This window comes from Acomys russatus, chromosome 22 (assembly GCF_903995435.1).
Source record: "Acomys russatus chromosome 22, mAcoRus1.1, whole genome shotgun sequence".
Taxonomy (NCBI): Eukaryota; Metazoa; Chordata; class Mammalia; order Rodentia; family Muridae; genus Acomys; species Acomys russatus.
In genome coordinates, this window is record NC_067158.1 from 19,377,252 (window position 1) to 19,397,529 (window position 20,278).

Below are 20,278 nucleotides of genomic sequence, written 5' to 3' on the forward strand. Positions count from 1 at the left end.
CACACAAAAATGGGAGATTGGTAAAAGGGAGATGGCATTTGTAGTTGAAAGAAATGCTGGTATATTTATAGAGCTAATAAATAATCTATCAGAGAGTAATTATCATCTCTGGGCATGTACATATATGAACATCTGTACTGTAGTTATTTTTCACTTACTGATTCTGCATCTAAATTTTTCATGTTACATAAAATCTTTGGAAATTTTAATTTATTCTTGGAATCTCTGTCTCTGTCTCTCTGTTTCTGTCTATCTCTGTTTCTTTCTTTCTCTCTCTGTGTGTCTCTGTCTCTGTCTCTGTCTCTGTCTCTGTCTCTCTCTCTCTCTCTCTCTCTCTCTCTCTCTCTCACACACACACACACACACATACACACACAGAGCTTTGTCATATCAATTACTCATTTTTCACCTCCATCTAAAGAGTCTCCCAATCTCAACTCTACGTCAATTTCATGTCCTCGTTGATATCTTTCTCTAACACAGCCAGTTCTAAAGCATAAAGTACGTTGCATATAAACCTCAAAACTACAGAGATTATGTCCAGAAGACAGTTTTCTTGCCACTACCAATCATCCCTGGCTCTTCTACTCTTTCTGCCCCCACTTCCACAATGATATCTGATCATTTGGAGAGGTCACACACACACACACACACACACACACACACACATATCACATCACATCATATATAAATGATATATATATGCCACACATATGTAATTTATAGGTGCATATTTTACATGGATATATATGTTAATATGTATATATCTATTACACTTATAGTTGTGCCTTTTAGTCCTATTATTTTTCACCTTGTAAGCTATTCACCATCTATTTCAGATAGAAGCTTCTTTGATGATGATTTTTGAGCAACTATATTCATTTATGAACATAATGATAAGCCTTTAAGAGTGCAATCAATCCTATGCCCGTGTAGCTGAATAGCAATGGGTTCTCCTTGATGTTCATAATCTGTCTAGCAGTAGGTTGTTGGCCCCAAAATGCTGTTACATATAGGTTTGGTCTTATGTGATGAAAAAATCCAATGCAGAAATTGGGTGGTTACTCCCACTACACTCATGTCACTACTGCATCAGGGGGCATGCTTTTCTAGACCATTATAGTAGCTCACATGGTTCATGTATGAAGAACACTGAGGCTTATTTTTCTCATGTAGTACTTTGCATAGCACCTTCTAGCATTATGAAAGCGAGTCAGTAGGGATGAAGCTTCAGAGTCAGATCTAACTTGATTTTTCTATATTCTGTGACTAAGTATGTATTGTCTTCCAATTAAAAACCACTTACAACCACTTCTATGTTATTTTTTCTAACCTTTAGGTATAATTTTGCATTATTAATTTTCAGTCTTCAATTTACTACATATACATTAAAGCCTATTTATTACTTCTCAGTATGGTTTGTCAAGGACCCACAAAATTTAGCATGTACTAATTAACAAATTATTGAGTTTAAACATTTTTTGAAATATATTTTGCAAGGATACTTACTAGAGATTAGGCAAACATATTCTTTACAGTCATAGACAACTAAGCAAATATCCATCAAAAAAGGATACAGAGAGATTTTCTTCTTTTATTGTACAATACTAAAGATAACATAAAATAACAAACTACCAATAACTTGTGAATTTCAGAAGTTCGCTGATCATCTACAATGGTGTTACTCATTTATGTGACAAGATAGATATTTGAGGGCATAAAATATCTTATATATAATCTCACTCATAATTTTAGAGACTGAAGTATATATTCCCACAGTTTATTACTGAAAATTTTTATTCTGATTCTTAACACATGGTGGCTTCTATCTGTAATCGCATCTCTCTGGAGGATCAGACAGGACAGCTACTAAGAGTCTAAAACCAAATAACCCTACATACAATATGATTTCCAGGCAAATCTGAGATACAGTATAAGATCCTCTTTCAAATAACCATTATAATGGCCTAACAATGGCTCACCTGGTTTCACAAGACTGATGACCAGAGTTCATTCCCTGGGACACATGAAAACATGAAGTGAGAGGTGGAGAGAAGTGACACCACAAATTGTCCTCTGGTCTTGGCACACACCACAAGCTCTCTCTCTCTCTCTCTCTCTCTCTCTCTCTCTCTCTCTCTCTCTCTCTCTCTCTCTCTCTCTCTCTCTCACACACACACACACACACACACACACATGCCCACATGCACACAACTTACGTATGTGTATGTCTGTGTGTTTTCAGGCAATAAAAAAGTGATAGATTGTGATATGATTAAAACTGGGAAAATATTTGCATTAGCACTTACTGGTGTGAAATAAAATGCTTTCACATAGAAATAATGAAACCTCACTTACTTCTGAGCAGTTTACTTAACACTGTGAATCCCACATATCTAACTGCAGTTAAATGTATTTTGCAACTTTAATTTATGAAGTATTTTAATATTTGTATTTAATATTTCTCTAATTTATCCTTCTTTGTTATTCTATAACTGAGTTTACACATAGAGTCAAAACTAAAATTAACATTACTTATGAATGATCACAAAGTAGAAAGAGACAAAAAGTAAAATTTATCTCTGTTCAGTTCAACTCTAGGACTAATGATTAAATTTACAAATACTAATTGAAGATTCAGTAAATGGTATTATAAAGTTTCAGGTCTATGAATATTCACAGAGATATATATCATGAATCAAAACACATGGACAAAAGTTAATGCTTTTAATCCTCCTTGCTTTCAAAGCCACCAGATACATCATACAAAGTCATTAAGAAAAAAAATTTTTTCTCCTGTTTTCAATATTCTGGTGAATGATTCCATTGGTTTTAAGCTAGACCAATTTAGCCAGGTTTGGCGAGTACTTGACATCACTTAGCCCAATTTCAGTTGGCTCATTGTAATTCTTTTCTACATAGATGTTCCAAGTACTCTCTACTCCTTTCCTATCATTAATCTATACCATCTGGTACATTTTACTAATGACAGTATAATGCCACAAACCAAAGGAAAAAAAATAAGAAAAGTTATCTGGTTAGATACGTGCAAGAACCATCCAACAAACCAGAGTAGTAGAGAGACTTTTAAACTGCAAATTAAAGAACAGGATACAATGCTAACTGTTTTAATAGCCTTCTGTTGAAAATACAAGGATATCCCTATAGTTGTGTTTAAGTACTGAAAAAATATTAGAAACCAAAAAGACAGGAAAGGAGAAGTACAGTAGGGTCAAAATAAATCAACTTTCTTCCATTTTGCCCTAAGTATTTTTGTAATTATAATGATTTACATAAAAATTTAGCAAAAGACCTAAAGCAACATTCTTTCTAATATCATCCAATAAGAAAATAAGAATGTTGCTTCAGTTCTATTCTTTTCAAATATATTTTAAAATGCATCTAATAATGGCCAGCTCCAGAATTAAAATTCTATGCCATTACATATTTTTATATTTTCAAAATTTAGCAGAGGAAACCAGTTATGAAAGTAACCATCTCAGATTTTTAAATAAGCACATAAAAGATTATGAAAATAAAAATAAAGTAAATGAACCCTGACTGTTTGTTGATAAAAACTACAAAATGCATTCTATAAATATGTGAAGCTTCATTATTTAATAAATCAAATTTTCTTTTCTTTTTTTTTTTTACAGTGCATCCAAGTACTATTTTTTATTTTATTTTATTTTTTTATACATTATTTTTTTTATTAATTTATTCTTGTTACATCTCAATGTTTATCCCATCCCTTGTATCCTCCCATTCCTCCCCCCCCCCATTTTCCCATTATTCCCCTCCCCTATGACTGTTCCTGAGGGGGATTACCTCCCCCTATATATTCTCATAGGGTATCAAGTCTCTTCTTGGCTACTTGCTGTCCTTCCTCTGAGTGCCACCAGGTCTCCCCCTCCAGGGGACATGGTCAAATGTGAGGCACCATAGTACGTGAGAAAGTCATATCACACTCTCCACTCAACTGTGGAGAATATTCTGACCATTGGCTAGATCTGGGAAGGGGTTTAAAGTTTACCTCCTGTATTGTCCTTGGCTGGTGCTTTAGTTTCAGTGGGACCCCTGGGCCCAAATCTGCCTATCATATTGTTCTACTTGTAGATTTCTAGGACCCTCTGTATCCTTTTATTTTGCTATTCTCCCATGCGTCTCTCATTTAGAGTCCCAATAGGATGCCTTCCCCTCTGTCCCAGTTTCCTGGTAAGTGAAGGCTTTCGTGGGACATGCCCCTTGGGCTAGTATGCAGATATAAGTGAGTATATACCATTTGATTCTTTCTGCTTCTGGGTTAACTCACTCATTATGATCATTTCTAGCTCAATCCATTTATCCACAAATTTCGGGAATTCCTTGTTTTTAATAGCTGAGTAGTATTCCATAGTGTATATGTACCACAGTTTCTTTATCCACTCTTCTACTGAGGGACACTTAGGCTGTTTCCATGTTCTGGCTATTATGAATAAGGCTGCTATGAACATGGTTGAGCAAATTTTCTTGTTGTGTGCTGGAGCATCTACATAAGTGACCCTCAAAACTCCACCAGAGAACTCCTAAAGCTGATAAACACCTTCAGCAAATTGGCTGGATACAAAATTAACTCAAAAAAGTCTGTAGCCTTCCTATACACAAATGACAAGCTTGCAGAGGAAGAAATTAGAAAAACCACACCCTTCACATTAGCCACAAGCAATATAAAATATCTAGGAGTTACTCTAACTAAGCAAGTGAAGGACTTGTATGAAAAAAATTTCAAAACTCTGAAGAAAGAGATTGAAGATGACCTGAGAAGATGGCGTGATCTTCCTTGCTCATGGATCGGTAGAATTAACATAGTAAAAATGGCCATCCTACCAAAAGCAATCTACAGATTCAATGCAATCCCTATCAAAATACCTACACAATTTTTTAAAGACATTGAAAGTTCAATTCTGAACTTCACATGGAAAAACAAAAAACCCAGAATAGCTAAAACAATCTTGTACAATAAAAGGTGCTCCGGAGGAATCTCCATACCTGATCTCAAACTGTACTATAAAGCAATAGTAATTAAAACAGCATGGTACTGGCACAGCAACAGGCTGGTTGATCAGTGGAATCGAATCGAAGACCCAGATATGAATCCACACACATATGGTCACTTGATTTTTGACAAATTTTCCTAGGTATAAAAAATTATTGTGCTACATAGTTGGATATCTTTGTTCTTAACATCTCCTTGCAAATTATTCTAAACAACTTTTGCAAATCCAATTACTTCTCTGTCTGCTCTGAATAAAGTTCTTAAACAGATATAAACATAACAGAAAACATTAACTCAAAAAGGAAGGACAATATGTGAGGCCTTCATGTCAATCTCTATAAATACATGAATAAACATAAAAGTAAATATGCAAATGAAATTAAAATGAGAGATGTATGATAAAATGCATGAATATTCTAGAAATTGAGAGGAAAATTAACATCTAAAAATGTTACAGAACTATGAATCTTGACAAAGACATGTATCCAAAATTTATCAATGAACAAAAGATGTGATCAGGCATGTCACCTAAAAGGAGCAAACAAACAAAACTAAAAATCAACAGCAGTGCTCTAACATTTAAACCTCTTTAAAACATCTATGTAAGCCATAGTACCACATTAAGCAAAACAGAAAAGAAAGTAATGTATTCGGATTACATGTAAGTTGCTATCTCCTCACTTGTATCTTCCCATTGCCCCTCCCTCCCTCTTTCATCCTATTCCCCTTCCCTATGTCTGTGACAGAAGGGGACCTGCTCCCCCACCATATGATCATAGCCTATCAGGTCTCATTCTGGTAGCCTGGTTACTTTTCCTTTGAGTGCCATCAGGTCTCTGCACCAAGGAGAAGTGGTCAGTAGTGGGCACCAGAGTTCATGTCAGAGTCAGTCCCTGCTCTCAACACAACTGTGGAGAATGTGCTATCCATTGGCAAGATCTGGATATGGGTTCTAGGTTTACTGCATGTATTGCCCTTGGTTAGTTTATTAGTTTGAGCAGACCCTCTGGGTCCCAATCTGCCAGACTTAATTGTCTTCTTGTGGGTTTCTAGGACCATATGGGTCCTTCTATCTCCCCATTCATCCATACGCCTCTCACCTGAAGTCCCAATAGGAATTCCCAGTATCTACCCCAATCTCTTGCTAAGTAAAGACTTTCAGGGGATATCTCTGTTGGGCTAGTGTCCAATTTAAGTGAGTATATACCATGTGTATCTTTCTGGGTCTGGGCTAACTCACTCAGGATGTTCATTTATAGTTCCATCCATTTGCCTACAAATTTCAGGATTTCCTTGTTTTTAATAGCTGAGTAGTATTCCTTAGTGTAAATGTACCATAGTTTCTGTATCCATTCTTTGAATTGAGGGACATCTAGATTGTTTCCATGTTCTGGCTATGATGAATAAGGCTCTTGGGCTACTTCTTTTTGCTGTTTTGTTTTAGAGAACTGGGATGGAATCCTTTTATTCTTATTTTGAGAAACATTTTATTAGTCTCGCTAAACTGACTAGTCTGGCTTTGGATTTCTTCAATAGTTTAGGCTGGGCTTAAGCTTCCAATCCTACAGGCTCTGTTACCAACTGATATGATTATAAACATAATTTATTTATTCTTAAGAAAAAATTGATCATGAGGAATAACATAATTATTTCAAGTTATAACAAACTACATATAAGGAAGTGAATACATATCTATATTTGAAAGGTAGGAAAGGTAGGAAAGGAAAGGAAGCAACTGAGCAACACAAAGAAAACAAAACAAAACAAAAACCTAAGTAAAAGTGTTAAAATTATCAAAAGAAAGTAAATGGGATTCCAAGACGGTGGCACCCAATGTGCATCCTGTCTAGTGATCAGAAGATAGGAGGCTGTGAAAGAGACTGAGGAGAGGAGTTGGAAAACACTGCACTCCTCATCTTAATACACAAGCAGACAGCAGGCCCCCTGGAGAACAGAGGATCTACACATCAAAGCCAAGTTTGGAGAGCTGAGTTGGGTAAGGGCCAGAATCCACATTAACTGCTATCCTGAACAGACCTGTGGGACACTGGAACCCCTTTGGGCTTGGATCTCTCTCTCTCTGCCCACCTGTTGCTTACCAGCCTGGCCCACCTGTGACACAGAGAGCAAACAGGTAGCACTGAGTCAGGCTCAGCCCACAACCCACATTAGCTGCCAGCCTGAGAATGCCTGTGGGGTCACCAGAGCCGTTTTGGGCTTGGACCTTTCTCCACCCACCTGTTGCCTATCCATCTGGCTCATCTGGGTCACAGAAAGTGAACCAAGAGAAGAGAGTCTGGCTTCGGCGACAACAAACATTATCTACCATACCAAGATGGCCTGAGGGCTACCAGTGCAGCTTTCATTTTGAAGCTCTCCTAGCCTGCCCCTCTCTTGCCTGATCCAACTGTGACACAGACAGGGAACCCAGTAGAGCTGAGCGCAGGCTCCAACACCCATTGCCCACCATCCTGATACCTCAGGGAGATCTAGAAAATAATCTTCAGCTTTTAGCTGGATAAAGAAACTATGGTACAATTACACAATGGAATGGTACTCAGCTATTAACAACAAGGAAATCTTGAAATTTACTGGCCAATGAATGGGACTAGAAAAAATCATCCTGAGTGAGGTAACCCAGATCCAGTAAGACACGCCCAGTATTTACTCACTTATAAGTGGATATTAGCCAAATACTACAGGATAACCACAGTACAATACATAGACCTAAGGAAACTAAATAACAAGGAGGGCCCTAGGGACGGTACTTAATTCTCATTCAGAAGGGCAAATAGAATAGACACTGAAAGCAGTTGAAGAGGAGGAACAGGATGGGAGCCTACCATAGAACTCCTCTGAAAGACTCCACCCACCAGGAGATCTAAGCAGATGCTGAGACCCTCAGCCAATCTCTGGGATGGAGCACAGGGTGTCTTATGGAAGAGTTGGAGACTAGAGGGACACAGGAGGGTCAGGTGTTCCACAGGGAGACCAGTGGAGCCAGCAAATGTAGGCAGAGGAGGGGATGGCTCCAGATACAGATGTGTCAACCAAGGACCATGCATACTGTGGACCTAGATCCTTTGCCCAGATGCAGTTAAATAGGCAGCATAGTATCCTTGTGGGTCCCATAATTTGTTGAGTAGGGACTTTCTTCTGACATGGACTCTGTCACCCATATGTTGATCACTTCCTCTTGGTTGGGCAGCCTTGCTAGACCACAGAGAAAGAGGATACAGGCAGTTCAGATGAGACTTGATACTCTGCGTCAGATATAAGGGGAGGAGGGATCTCCTTTCTGAAGACTAGGGGAGGGAGGGAGAGGGCATGAGGAAGGGGGGGTGGGATTGTGAGGCAACGAGGGAGGGGGCTACAATCAAGACCTAAAATAAACAAATTAAATATTATTTAAAAAATATTTTTCTAAAAAAGCAAGTGAACATTCAAGATCAAAATTAATGACAGACATTAAAAAGAATATAAATGATTTCACAAATTATTTAAGAAGAATTATGAAACAAGCATGTCTTTATACAATCTTAATCTTTCCTCCAACTTTTCCATATGTCTGATTTTTATCAGAGCTAATCTTTCAGATAGTGGCAAGGATTAAATATAGGAAGCACTCTGACTTAGTTTTTTGTGGAAGTTTAACCATTAAACTAATACTTTGAAGACAACCCTAGAAAGAACACTCAAGAAAAATTTTCTTTTATTAAACATAGGTTATTTCCCTATATAGTATGATCTGAATACAGTTTGGCCTCTCTCTACTCCCTCCAGTTCCTCCCTAACTCCTTTCAAATCCATATCCACTCCTTTTCTAAAATAAATTTTCTAAGATAAAACAAAATGTAATATAGTAAGACAAAATAAAATAAAAAGACATAATATTAAAGTTGAACAAACAGCCAAGAAAAAAATAAAAGAGCCTCAATAACAATCACAATAATCACAGATTAACTCACTTGTTCACACATTCAGGAGTTCCATAACAGTACTAAACTGAAAGCTGAAGTATATATACAGAGGATCTGGTACAGACTTATGAAAATCCTATGCTTGATGCTTCAGTCTCTCTGAGTTCATGTGAGATTTGTTTGAAAGAGCCATAGGACACTTTTTAGCTACTATTTTATACTACAATATGCTGGTGACACAGCAAATATTTCCATGAATTGATAATTTAAAATTTATTGAGAATATAGTGCTTATCATGACACCGTGAAGATGATTTAACAATGGCTCATCCCAGAATTAGTGCTTAATGTTGGAAAGATGAGTAGATGTGTGGAGAAAACTAGCGGCCACAAAGTTCAAAGGAAATAGTCACCCATACATCTTCAGAAATTGAAATGTTACTAGTATCATTAGTGTTATCCATAAGGAAGATATAATGTTTCATCTCAAAAGATTTTCTTTGTTTCTGATTGAAAACAATAAATAAATTCCTATTTACAATAATTAAATGTTTATTAGATGTGCTAGATAACTTCTGCAAGAACAAATTTTAGAAGAGAGCATAAAGACTGAACAGAAAGTAAACTGTGTGAGATTTTCTTGTATTCTGCTGTGATGCTCTCCCTCTCTTTATTTGCAAGTGTCCACCTCCATCATCTACTAAAAGAACCACCTAGCTCCTTTGAGCTCAGTACTTTTCTCCACCTACCCAGAGATAGAGTTTGCACTCACAACATTACATCTAGTTAAGGATGTTCAGTAATTGTGGATCTTATTCTGTTTTGCAATGCTAGGTTCAGATAAAATATCTAGATTTAATTTTATTCAAATACAATATTGCCAAAAGATCTTTTGTCTTTGAGATGATAGAAACTTGTCTCAGGTGTGAATTGTCAGCATAGCTCTGCCCACATGGGTTGTAGATTGACAGGCATTTCCTTGAGTGGTCTGAAGTCTTACCTGATAACATTTGCATTTATATCTTTACTGACACAATAAAAAAAATATTTATTCATCTATATTTTAAAGCATTAATCTTTAAAAAAAATTGTCTGGAAATTAGAGCTATATTTCCTAAGGCTTTCAGTGCTGCTCATTTCTTTTGCAGAATTTCTCAAAGATCAAGTCTGAAGTGTTGACTAATATAATCAGTGATGCTCAGAGGAAGGATAGCTAGTTACCAAGAAGAGACTTGATATTCTGAGAGCATATATAGGGGGAGAAGGTCTCCCTCAGTCACAGACATAGGGGAGGGGAGAAGGGGAGAAATGGGAGGGAGGGAAGAATGGGAGGAAACAGGGGAAGGGCTAACAATCGAGATGTAATATGAATAAATTAATAAAAAAATATAATCGGTGATGCACTATTAATAGGACAGACTAAAATTTAGTGTTTTGTTTAAAAACTGATAAATCAATATGTTAATTCTTAAAGTGTATAATTCATAACCTTTGATAGATTGTCTATCTTGTAAAATTCATTTTCATTGATTGTAATCATGTTATAGGACTTTGTTTTAAAAATTATCATATTTCAGAAAATCTCATATATTTTCCAATAATTTAGATACAAGAAATAGGGTTTTTATAATGCTAGGCTTTGGGAATTATTTCATCACTTTAAGTATAAATTAGGAATCTGAAACTCAGATGACGTATCTTCCAAATTTTATCCGTAAAAAAAAATTTCATATTATTTATATAGACCAGCATTTAATGCTTTTGTTAAAATAGTAAAACGTTTGCCAGCAAATATGTCCCAAATAATTGATTACAAATAAACCTGCTGTGGTTGTGAGTACCACCATGACTTTACATAAAAAGATAACCACAAAAGCTTGTGTGTTAATTAGAAACCTTTTGGAAAATTTGCTTCATCTAGAAAGCTCAACCAATCATCTTTTATAAAATTATGCTAAGCCTGCTGCATGTACTGTTGCCAGCAGAAAATCTACTCTGATCTGTGCTACTGTTCAGCATGGCTTTTAGTAAAGCAAACACCTGATATATGTTCAAGTAGAATTGAGAGCCCTCAACTTTGACAGTGTTTAGTTTACTGTGTGTCTTGCAGTCATGATCTGTCTTTAGTTACTGCTATGATTTAAATAACCAATTTTGACCAGATTTTCAGTAGATATAAACCTGCTGTTCTCAAGTAGATGTGACCAAGACCAAAATCATGCTGGGTTGTTATAAAGGTTGGCTACATATTGAATGGTTCATCAACATAATATCCATTGGTTCCCAAAACATCAAAAATCTCTCATGTCTTATGATGATTTTTTTTGATTTGCATAATTTTAATATGGGTTAGAATAGCTTTCTAATTTCCTTTTGACTGAAGACTCTTTGCCTGGCTTGCAGAGAGCATGTACTCAATGCAGTACCTGTGGAGTTCATCTTTCTTAAAAGCTACAGAAATATGTTTCCTACTGTGACATCCCATGCACCAAAAAGCTTCTTGGGAAATCCCCCATTCATTATGCCTGTGTAATTACTGTTTTCTCTCTGAAGAATTTTAACAAGGAGTGAGAGAGTTTGAATTATGAATCTAGGAGAGTTACAAGAACCCAACTTGCTGCAGGTCACACTGCTATTCCTTCCAATCCTTGCAGTGCAGGAGTCCTGAGGTACAGTATACATTAAGTCTTTACTTATTATCTGTGGGTTGATTAAAATGTTAATTTAGCATGAATGAACACTTTGAGCAGGTGTTGAGCATTTAGAGAAGGGAAGAGACTATTCAGCATAGAACAAGAGACTTAATCTTTGCCCTTAACAATTTAATCTTAAGGAAGAAATGGTGCTGCATAAAACATCACATCTTCATTTGTTTTGTGAACTGAAAGTTTTACTCTCAAATTTTAATTTAACTGTATTTCAACAAGAACACATTCCTTTTTTTTCTTCTTCTTCTAAGGTTTTTGATGCCTTACTGAAATGAGTAGAAGCTAAAATAAGAAAGACTGTGGCAGGGAATGATGGCAGACACCTGTCATCTCAGCACTGTGGGCCAGAGGTAGGGGATTGTGAGCATAAGTTCAACATGAGGCATATGGTTAGATCATTTTCTTAACATTGCAAAAAAACCACACAAAATAAATTTAATGCTGAGATTTTTTCTCTAAGATATTAAATATAGATGCCTAAAAAGAAATTTCTTCACAAAAGCTAAATTCATAAATGTGGGGTAAAATTTGAAATGCAGATTATAGAAAATGTTCTGTCAGTAGGTGTTTATGAAGGGACATACACTATGTATAGAGTCAGTGTTTGTCTCATCACCAATAACACAATATTCATATCATCTTTTTTTCATCACATCAATTTTGTTTATATTTACTCATTTATGTATGGGAGAAGTGTGCTATATGGTGCATGTGAAAGCCAGACAGTAACTTGCAGCAGTTGTGAGTCCAAGGGATTAAACTGACCTCATCCACTTGACAGCAAGTGGCTTTCTTTACTGGCTGAATCATCTTGTGGCCGTTAATCACATTTTAAAGGTGAGGTCTTCTTACGAAGGGACATACTTGTCTAATATAGCTTCAGACCTGGGGACAGGATGGAAGGATGAAGCTGTGCACTCACACACGTCAGCTCATCAATGCTGGCCAACAATGGGATGTTAAAGACCACAGTGGACCAACTAACTCAGGGCTTCTCTGAAAGCCTGATAACCAAATTCACTGGACAGACTTTCAAATAGATTGTAAACAATTTCCTGAAATTTCTACAAACAATTATGTCAAAAAAAGGAAGGATATGGAATTGTTCAGTACATTCTAATGTGCAACTAGGTCTGAGACTGTGGATATTGCCCTGTGCATTGCAAACAACTCAATATCTTAGCAGCCAGCAGAAACTGAGTTATTGATTGTGTGTATGTGTGATTGCACTTTATCTAGGTTCCTCTTTTCCAATAAATCAGATCATGATCATTCAAGATTATTAGTCTCTCTATAACTTTTTAATTGCCAGAATTACACAATTTAAAAGCACACACACACACACACACACACACACTCAGTTTGTGTGACTGTGTATAAATACCTTATTACATGTTCATATATATAAATACATTGTATATTGATAATGTTCAACTCTGTCTACGCTCTCTAACGCTTTGAAAATGAAATAAAATTAACTTGTAGGAGCCAGGTGTGGTTGCTCACACCTGTTATTCTAGCACTTAGGTGAGTGACACAGAAGGATAAAGAATACAAGGCTATCCTAGTTTACATAGTTAGTTTAAAACTAGCCAGAACTAAACAGCAAGACACGATTTCAAAGAAAGAAACAAAAACAAAAAAAAGTTAAAGAAACAAGGGTAATTCAATCAAATATCTTTGCTCAACTGGAGAATGAGATTGTATATCAGAGGTACATGAGACAATTTAAAGCTCTCTGTATTTTAGAAAACAGATGTAAGACTCATAAAAATACACTTGTGAACATATCTTTTCACATACATTTCTATAAAGGTCATGGTCAAACAAAATCTATGCAAATCACAATATAGGACTACAGGTTACTTTGATAAGGATGGCATTCTAACCAGATTAATTCTTTCCAGATATGAACATAGAAATTGTATCTTTTAGTGCCTTTATTTCCTGCTTTCTTCTGTGTCTTAAATTTTTTGTCATAGAAGTCTTCTATTTAACTAGATAGGTTTATTCCCTGGTTAGTTTTTTTTTTTTGTGTGTGTGTGTGTGAGAGAGAGAGAGAGAGAGAGAGAGAGAGAGAGAGAGAGAGAGAGAGAGAGAGAGAGAGAGAGAGAGTTGTGTTGTTTTGGGGATTGTTCCTCCAATTTCCTTTTCAGTAGGTTTGTCTCTGATGTATAGGAAAGCTCTTGATTTTTGTGTGACAATTTCATATTCTGTCACTATATTGTACATGCTCATCAGTTTTAATAATCTTTAATGATTATTAAGTATGGTTACCCACACCTTTAATCCCAACACTCAGGATGCAGAGGCAAGTGGATAGCTGTGAGTTCAAGGCCAGCCTAATCTACAAAGCAAGTCCAGGACAGCCAAGGCTACACAGAGAAGCCCTGTCTCAGAAAAATAAAAAATAAAATATAATAAAACAATCTTTAATGATGTCTGTAGGATATCCTCTGTAAATCATCATGCCATATGAAAGAGCGAGAGAGAGAGAGAGAGAGAGAGAGAGAGAGAGAGAGAGAGAGAGAGAGAAGTAAAAGAAAAAAATTGAAAAATTTCCCTGTTGATATCATTTTTCTCTTGTTGTATTCCTATAGCTAATATTTCAAGCACTATATTGCACAAAAGTTGAGGGAGTGAACACATTTATCATCTTCCCTTTCATAGTGGAAATGTGGATCTAACTCAGGGATATTTTTAGTATGGTGCTGGCTAGAGAGTTCCCATATTAACATGTTTTCAACATAATATTTGTTATGTTGGCATGGCTTATGATGTGAATGAAAATCACAGTAAACCACTGGGCTCTCTCTCCATGGACCCGTAGAATGACCACATGGTAAAAAGAGGGTCATTACAGTGGCTTTTCCTAGATTACCTAGGAACAGTGGCTGATTCCTGCTGGAGAAGTTGAGAATCTGGTAAATAGTTTCAGAGTGCTGGATATCTCAGAGCTGTTCCAATCTAATGGTGACGCCCAACACTTGAGAAGCCCTCCAGATCTCCTGGCCTCCAGTCTATGTTGGAGACATACAGAACATGGTTCTCATATCAATGAAGGAATGCAACAGTGGCAGCAGTAAATAAAAACTTGCCAACAAGAGTGAAGGCAAATAGGCAAAAAGAGCACATTAGGCTTCCATTTCTTGTCTAGGCTGCTGTTGGGCATGCCACCCACACTGTCTCTGGGTCTCCCCACTTCAAATAATCTGATTAAGAAAATCCTTCACAGGAGTGTCCAGCAACTTGCTTTTAAGTTGATTTCAGAGCCAGTTAAGTATAAATCCTGTCAAGATTAACTAATTGATTTCTGATTAGATTTGTGACCTGCTCTGCAGGGAGGAATTTCATGGATGGTACTGTAATCTTGCTTGAAAGTCCATGACTAAGAGATCATAAATTTCAAGACTTGGATATGCCACCCTTGGGCATTTACCCAAGGAACTTCAGTTCAACACGTTGCAGACATTTTTGTACATCAATTGTTATTGTAGCACTATAAAAAATAACTAGATTATGGAATCAGTCCAAATATCTAATAACAGAGAAATGTAGAACAAAACTTGTATTTTTATATCTTCCCAACCCCTAAAAAACCTGTGTTGTTCTCAAGAAAATTAATACTGTGGAGAATTTAAGAGAATTGATGAAAAGCATAAGCAAAATTTGACAACATGTTCTTGAACAAAGTCTCATTATGACAAAATGAAGAAACACAAAGGCTTACAAGATGAAAAAAAAAAAAAAGCTAGCACAGAGTAAAAAGCTCACAGGAAGCCTTGCTTAAAGGAAATAATAAAGTAAACAAGAAATAGAAAAGTATGTAAAGAATTTGTTTCTGTGTGGGGAAAATGTGGTAAGTGATATATCTATAGTATATTTTGTTTTCCAAAAAGTTCTCCTCTTTTTTTTACTTAATTGATTTATTCAGTTTACCTCTCAATTGTTATCCCCTCACTTGTTTCCTCCAGTTCCTCCCTCCCTCCTTCTTTCACCATATTCCCTTCCTTCGGTCTGTGAAAGAAGGGGACCTCCTCCCCCATTTTATGGTCACAGCCTATTAAGTCTCATCCTGGTAGCCTGCTTATCCTTTCTCTGAGTGCCACCAGGCCCCCTCACCAAGAGGAAGTTGTCAAATATGGGACACCAGAATTCATGTCAGAGTCAGTCCCTGCTCTCCACACAATTGTGGAGAATGTTCTGTCCATTGGCTAGATTTGAATAGGGCTTCAATGTTTACTGCATGTGTTGTCCTTGGTTGGTGCAGTAGTTTGAGCAGACGCCCCTGGGTCCATATCCGCCCATCATAATGTTCTTCTTGTAGGTTTCTAGGACCATCTGGATCCTTTTATTTCCCCATTATCCCATACTTCTCTCACCTAGAGTCCCAATAGGGAGTCCCTACATTTATCCCAATCTTATGGTAAGTGAAGAGTTTCATGGGGCATCCCTTTTGTGCTAGTGTCCAATTATAAGTGAGTAAATACCATGTGAGTCTTTCTGGGTCTGGGTTAACTCACTCAGTATGATCATTTCTAGTTCCACCCATTTGCCCACGCATTTCTATTTTTTGAGATTTTCATACCTGCATATAACATGTTCTGAACAAATACCTCTTTTCCTCCTACTTCAATTATATTATCTTCCACCACCAATTTTCCATCTCAGTTTCATTGTATCTTTATTTAAAACCCTCTGAGTTCATTTAATGCTGCCTATATGTGCATAAGTATAGTCTTTTACTGGCGTCTGAGTGGCAACTTAAGGAATCTTGAAGAAAGCTGACTCCTCCCTTTCTAGTAGCCATTAACTGTCAATAGCTTTGTAGCTAGCTATGACTTTCTGCCCTACCCATGCAGGGGTTTTATCTGGCTTGATCTTTTGCAGGTTGTATGCATGCATTCTATTTGTGCTGTATGTTCAGTATGAGTTTTAAGATTTAGAAAATGTTCTAGTTTGTTTTCTGTTCTTTGGTTAAACTTTCTTTTTAAAGGCAACTTGGGGAGGGATAGATTTCTACTTCTTCATTGAGAGAAGTGAATTCAGGAGCTCACTCAGGGATCCAAGCAAAACAACATGAAGGGACACTGCCTGCTTTTGAACTTGCTAGCTCATACTTAGCTACTTTTCTTATACAGCCCAATTGATTGTGCTCCACACTGGGAGGTAGTCCCTCTGATTTCAATTAACAATGAAGAAAATCCTTTATTGGTTTACAAACAAACAACCAGATCAAGTCAATTACTGATAACTGGGACAGGCAAATTAACACAATTTTTATTGACTTTACTGCAGCTTCGTATAGAAAACTGTAAACTCAGGAAGAAAGCAGACATATAAAGAAAAGTGTTCCCAAAGGCAGTACCCATCTACTACATGATAATACTTCCTGGGATGACTCCCAAGGCTCTAAGTCCTTGGCATCATTACCAAGAATTGCATGATTGACAAGAATGTTATAATTTAGAACTAATTTCTGTTTTCAAAGTTGTATTTTGTAGATCATTACTCAAGGACCCTCGGGGAAATGAAAATGAGCTAGTCAGTGAGAAGGCAGAATTTCATTTGGCAGTACTGCGGGCTTCTCTCTGAACTCCTGACAACTTGGACCTCCTTATCAAATTCTATTTAGTGCCCACCGCATGCCTCTCTCCAATCCTGGAAGAACTCCTCTTGCTCTTAGATTTGTTTCTTTGGCCTGCCTATTTTCTGCCCCTTAGCACTGTGGCACATTCAGGGGTGCTCTATTCGCATACATCTAGGAAAACTGATGGAGAGTAGTACATTGCTCACAGCCTATGACAGTCTTTCAAATTTGAATATTATAATCAATTACTATCCATCAAATACTTTAGTTGGTTAGAACTTGAAAATCTTTGTTACTTTGTTCACGCAATAGCCATTATTTATTTTTATGATAGCTAGGGTAGGCCTCTGTATAAAATAGAAAGGTTTATTTTGCTTGCAGTTCTTGGGGTTCACAGGCATCAAAGGTACTGGCATTAGACGGACTTGGTTGAAGGCTGCATGTGGGTACTGTCACAGTGCTTAGAAAGGTCATAGATGAGAAGAGTAGGTCATGATTGCAAAGGAAACCAAAGGCTTTTGCTTTTATCCTCTTGTTTTTCAGACAGGGTTTTCCCACATATCCTTGGGTCTTTTTGATTTGTAAACCAGGCTCACCTCTAACTAACAGAGATCCATTCACCTGCCTCTGCCTCCCTAAGTGCTAGAATTAAAGGCGTGGGCCACTCTTCTTGGCAATCATGTACTTCTTTCTAATAAAACTCTTGAAAGAACTAACCCAGGGTCCCAAGAGAACTCCCTAAATTCCTCTGTGAGCACACTCCCAGTGAATGAAAGATCTTTTGCTATTATTGCAAGACTGAGGAACTTACTTTCCACATATGAATGATTAAAGGGTGGTGTATAGGGGGGCATTCAGTCTTCAAACTATGAAATGCACATTACTAGTACAAAATAGTGTAAGACATAAAGAGAGGGTAGCAAGAAGGAAAATAGAATACTGTATCTGAATCCTAGAAAGTTAACCTTTCAGGAGTCTACATAAAATGAACATTAGTTCTAAAAAAAAAAAAAAATCTGGTCTACCACCACAATTTCCACAGAAGATAAATGGTAAAATAAATCCATAAATAAATAACTACTATTCTAGAAGAACGAAAACGCACTGTACTTACTGAAATGAAAACTAGTTATTTACATTTTCTTAAGAGCATTCAAATAAATAATGCTCTTTTTTTTTTCAATAATGAAAGAAAATATTCTTCGGTAAATAGCCCACATGTAATTCCCAGGAATTCTAAAAGTCACTACACCTTCTCTCTCTATGTGGCAAAAATAAAATCAAAGTAAGTTTAACGATCTGGTATCATACGGTGCATACCTGAGAACAACTGGTCATCTGTTAAAAAGAAAGAACAAGAATAACTGTGGTTCACCAACTCTCATTTGTCCCTACAAACCACTGTACACTGAGCACCTAAATTAGGATTGTTCCTAACGGACATGGTGAACTTGATGTATGTGATCGACAACTGCAATTATCCTCGCAATGGAATGACTTCCGGTGTAAAGGGAAATGAGGAGCACACCACATCAGGGACAGGTGTTAAAATCATCAACACTAAACAAAAAGAGCCACACAAGACTGCCCCGCAAGAATTCTATTCCTATTGAAGCTCATAGCAAAATTCCAGAGAGGCTCAGTGCTTCGGAACAAATAGGTAAGAATGTGTTCCTGGATTGATGATCACAGGATACATGTATATATAAGCGTGTAAGAAGTTTACAGTTTATAAGGGTGAGGAATAGGAAGACATGAAAAACATACAGATATCTCATTGAGGAGAGGCCTGTGGGAACTGAGCACCCAATGTCTTGAAGGTGCAGCCTGTGTGTGGATTCCCAGAATCCTCTCACAGCCTCGTGCCCAAGGCCAACCAACGGTCCTGCCATTGGAAGGTCCATGGTTTCCGGAAGCACTGAGCATGGGCAGCTCTCTAAGCTCTCCCCAGAGATCAACGCCTGCTCCTGCTCCCAGGCACCTAAAGTCTAAGCCTTGGCCTGCCTGGGTTCAGCAAGGCCCTGGCCCCAAGGCTCCTGCCCAGCAAAATATCCACACGCCCCACAGGGTGGTGGGGACCTGGAGGCGCTCCTCCATCAGACCTCCCACAGAGGCCACTCTGGGCCTGGGTCTCTCCAGCGCCTGGGACACATACATGAAACGAGGGCTTTGGAGTGTACGGAACCCTAGATGTACCTGCAGCCCGGTGACGGTAAAGATTGTCCATCGTGCGGGCAGAGACAGCCCCCTAACCACTCTCCAGCAGGGAGTAGCACGCCCTGTAGAGCATTCTATGGAGCTTCCAGACCCCTGTGCCAAGGAGACAGTGCTGAGGGCTCTCAGCAAGTGCAAGAAGGGGACTAGGCGATTTGATGGGCCGCTGTGGTTTGAAGCCCCAGAGGTGAAAAACAGAAGACAAAAACCAGAGCCTAAGCCCTCATCAGCCTTTAAACCCTGGATAAAAAATGGAGTGGCTGTTTCCTTTGTTCCTAAGCCTGGGCCTCTGAACCAAAGCCTTGACCTTTATAAGAAGGAAACTGACCTCCAGCCCTGTATCCACGCAGCCATGGGAGCCGTGCCAGAGCCTTGCTTGGAAAGCTGTGAGGAGACCCAGGCCGCCTGTGACCCCTGTCTACTCTCTGTGCAGAAGACTGGAGCCTTCAGAGTCTCCTTGGCTGGTGGAGATTTCCGGTCTACTACCTCCTTTGACTTCTAATTGTCTGAATTCTGCCACTCCCTTTGGAGAATCCAAATTATGTACTTTCACCCCTGGCCCTATGTTCTCGCTCAGTGTAGGACTTAATCCTTTTCCCAGCTCCCTATCTCCTGACCTGCCACGCCCAAACCATCTCTTCTGCCCATCACCATCCTTCTGCCTTTAAGCCCAAACCAACATCTTTGGAAATTCTCCCTCCTCCCTATTGGCCCAGTTTGTATAGTGAAACATTTACTTATTAAAACAGTATTATCAATGCAACGTGCTCTTCATGCAAAAATCTTGCAGCAGGAGAAAGAGTTAATCCCA

The 20,278-nt window shown here is 37.8% G+C and overlaps 1 protein-coding gene across 1 annotated transcript; it reads left to right on the forward strand.

Annotated features, from left to right (window-relative positions):
• The first annotated feature begins 19,168 nt into the window (after positions 1 to 19,168).
• On the forward strand, positions 19,169 to 19,969 carry Pom121l12 (POM121 transmembrane nucleoporin like 12). The gene has a single exon (XM_051164721.1). It carries the CDS (start codon positions 19,178 to 19,180, stop codon positions 19,967 to 19,969), a length of 792 nt encoding a protein of 263 aa, XP_051020678.1. The 5' UTR covers positions 19,169 to 19,177.
• The last annotated feature ends 309 nt before the right edge of the window (positions 19,970 to 20,278 follow it).

Coding starts and splice junctions, on each gene's coding strand:
- Pom121l12 (XM_051164721.1), top strand. CDS start 19,178: ATGGGCAGCTCTCTAAGCTCTCCCCAGAGATCAACGCCTGCTCCTGCT.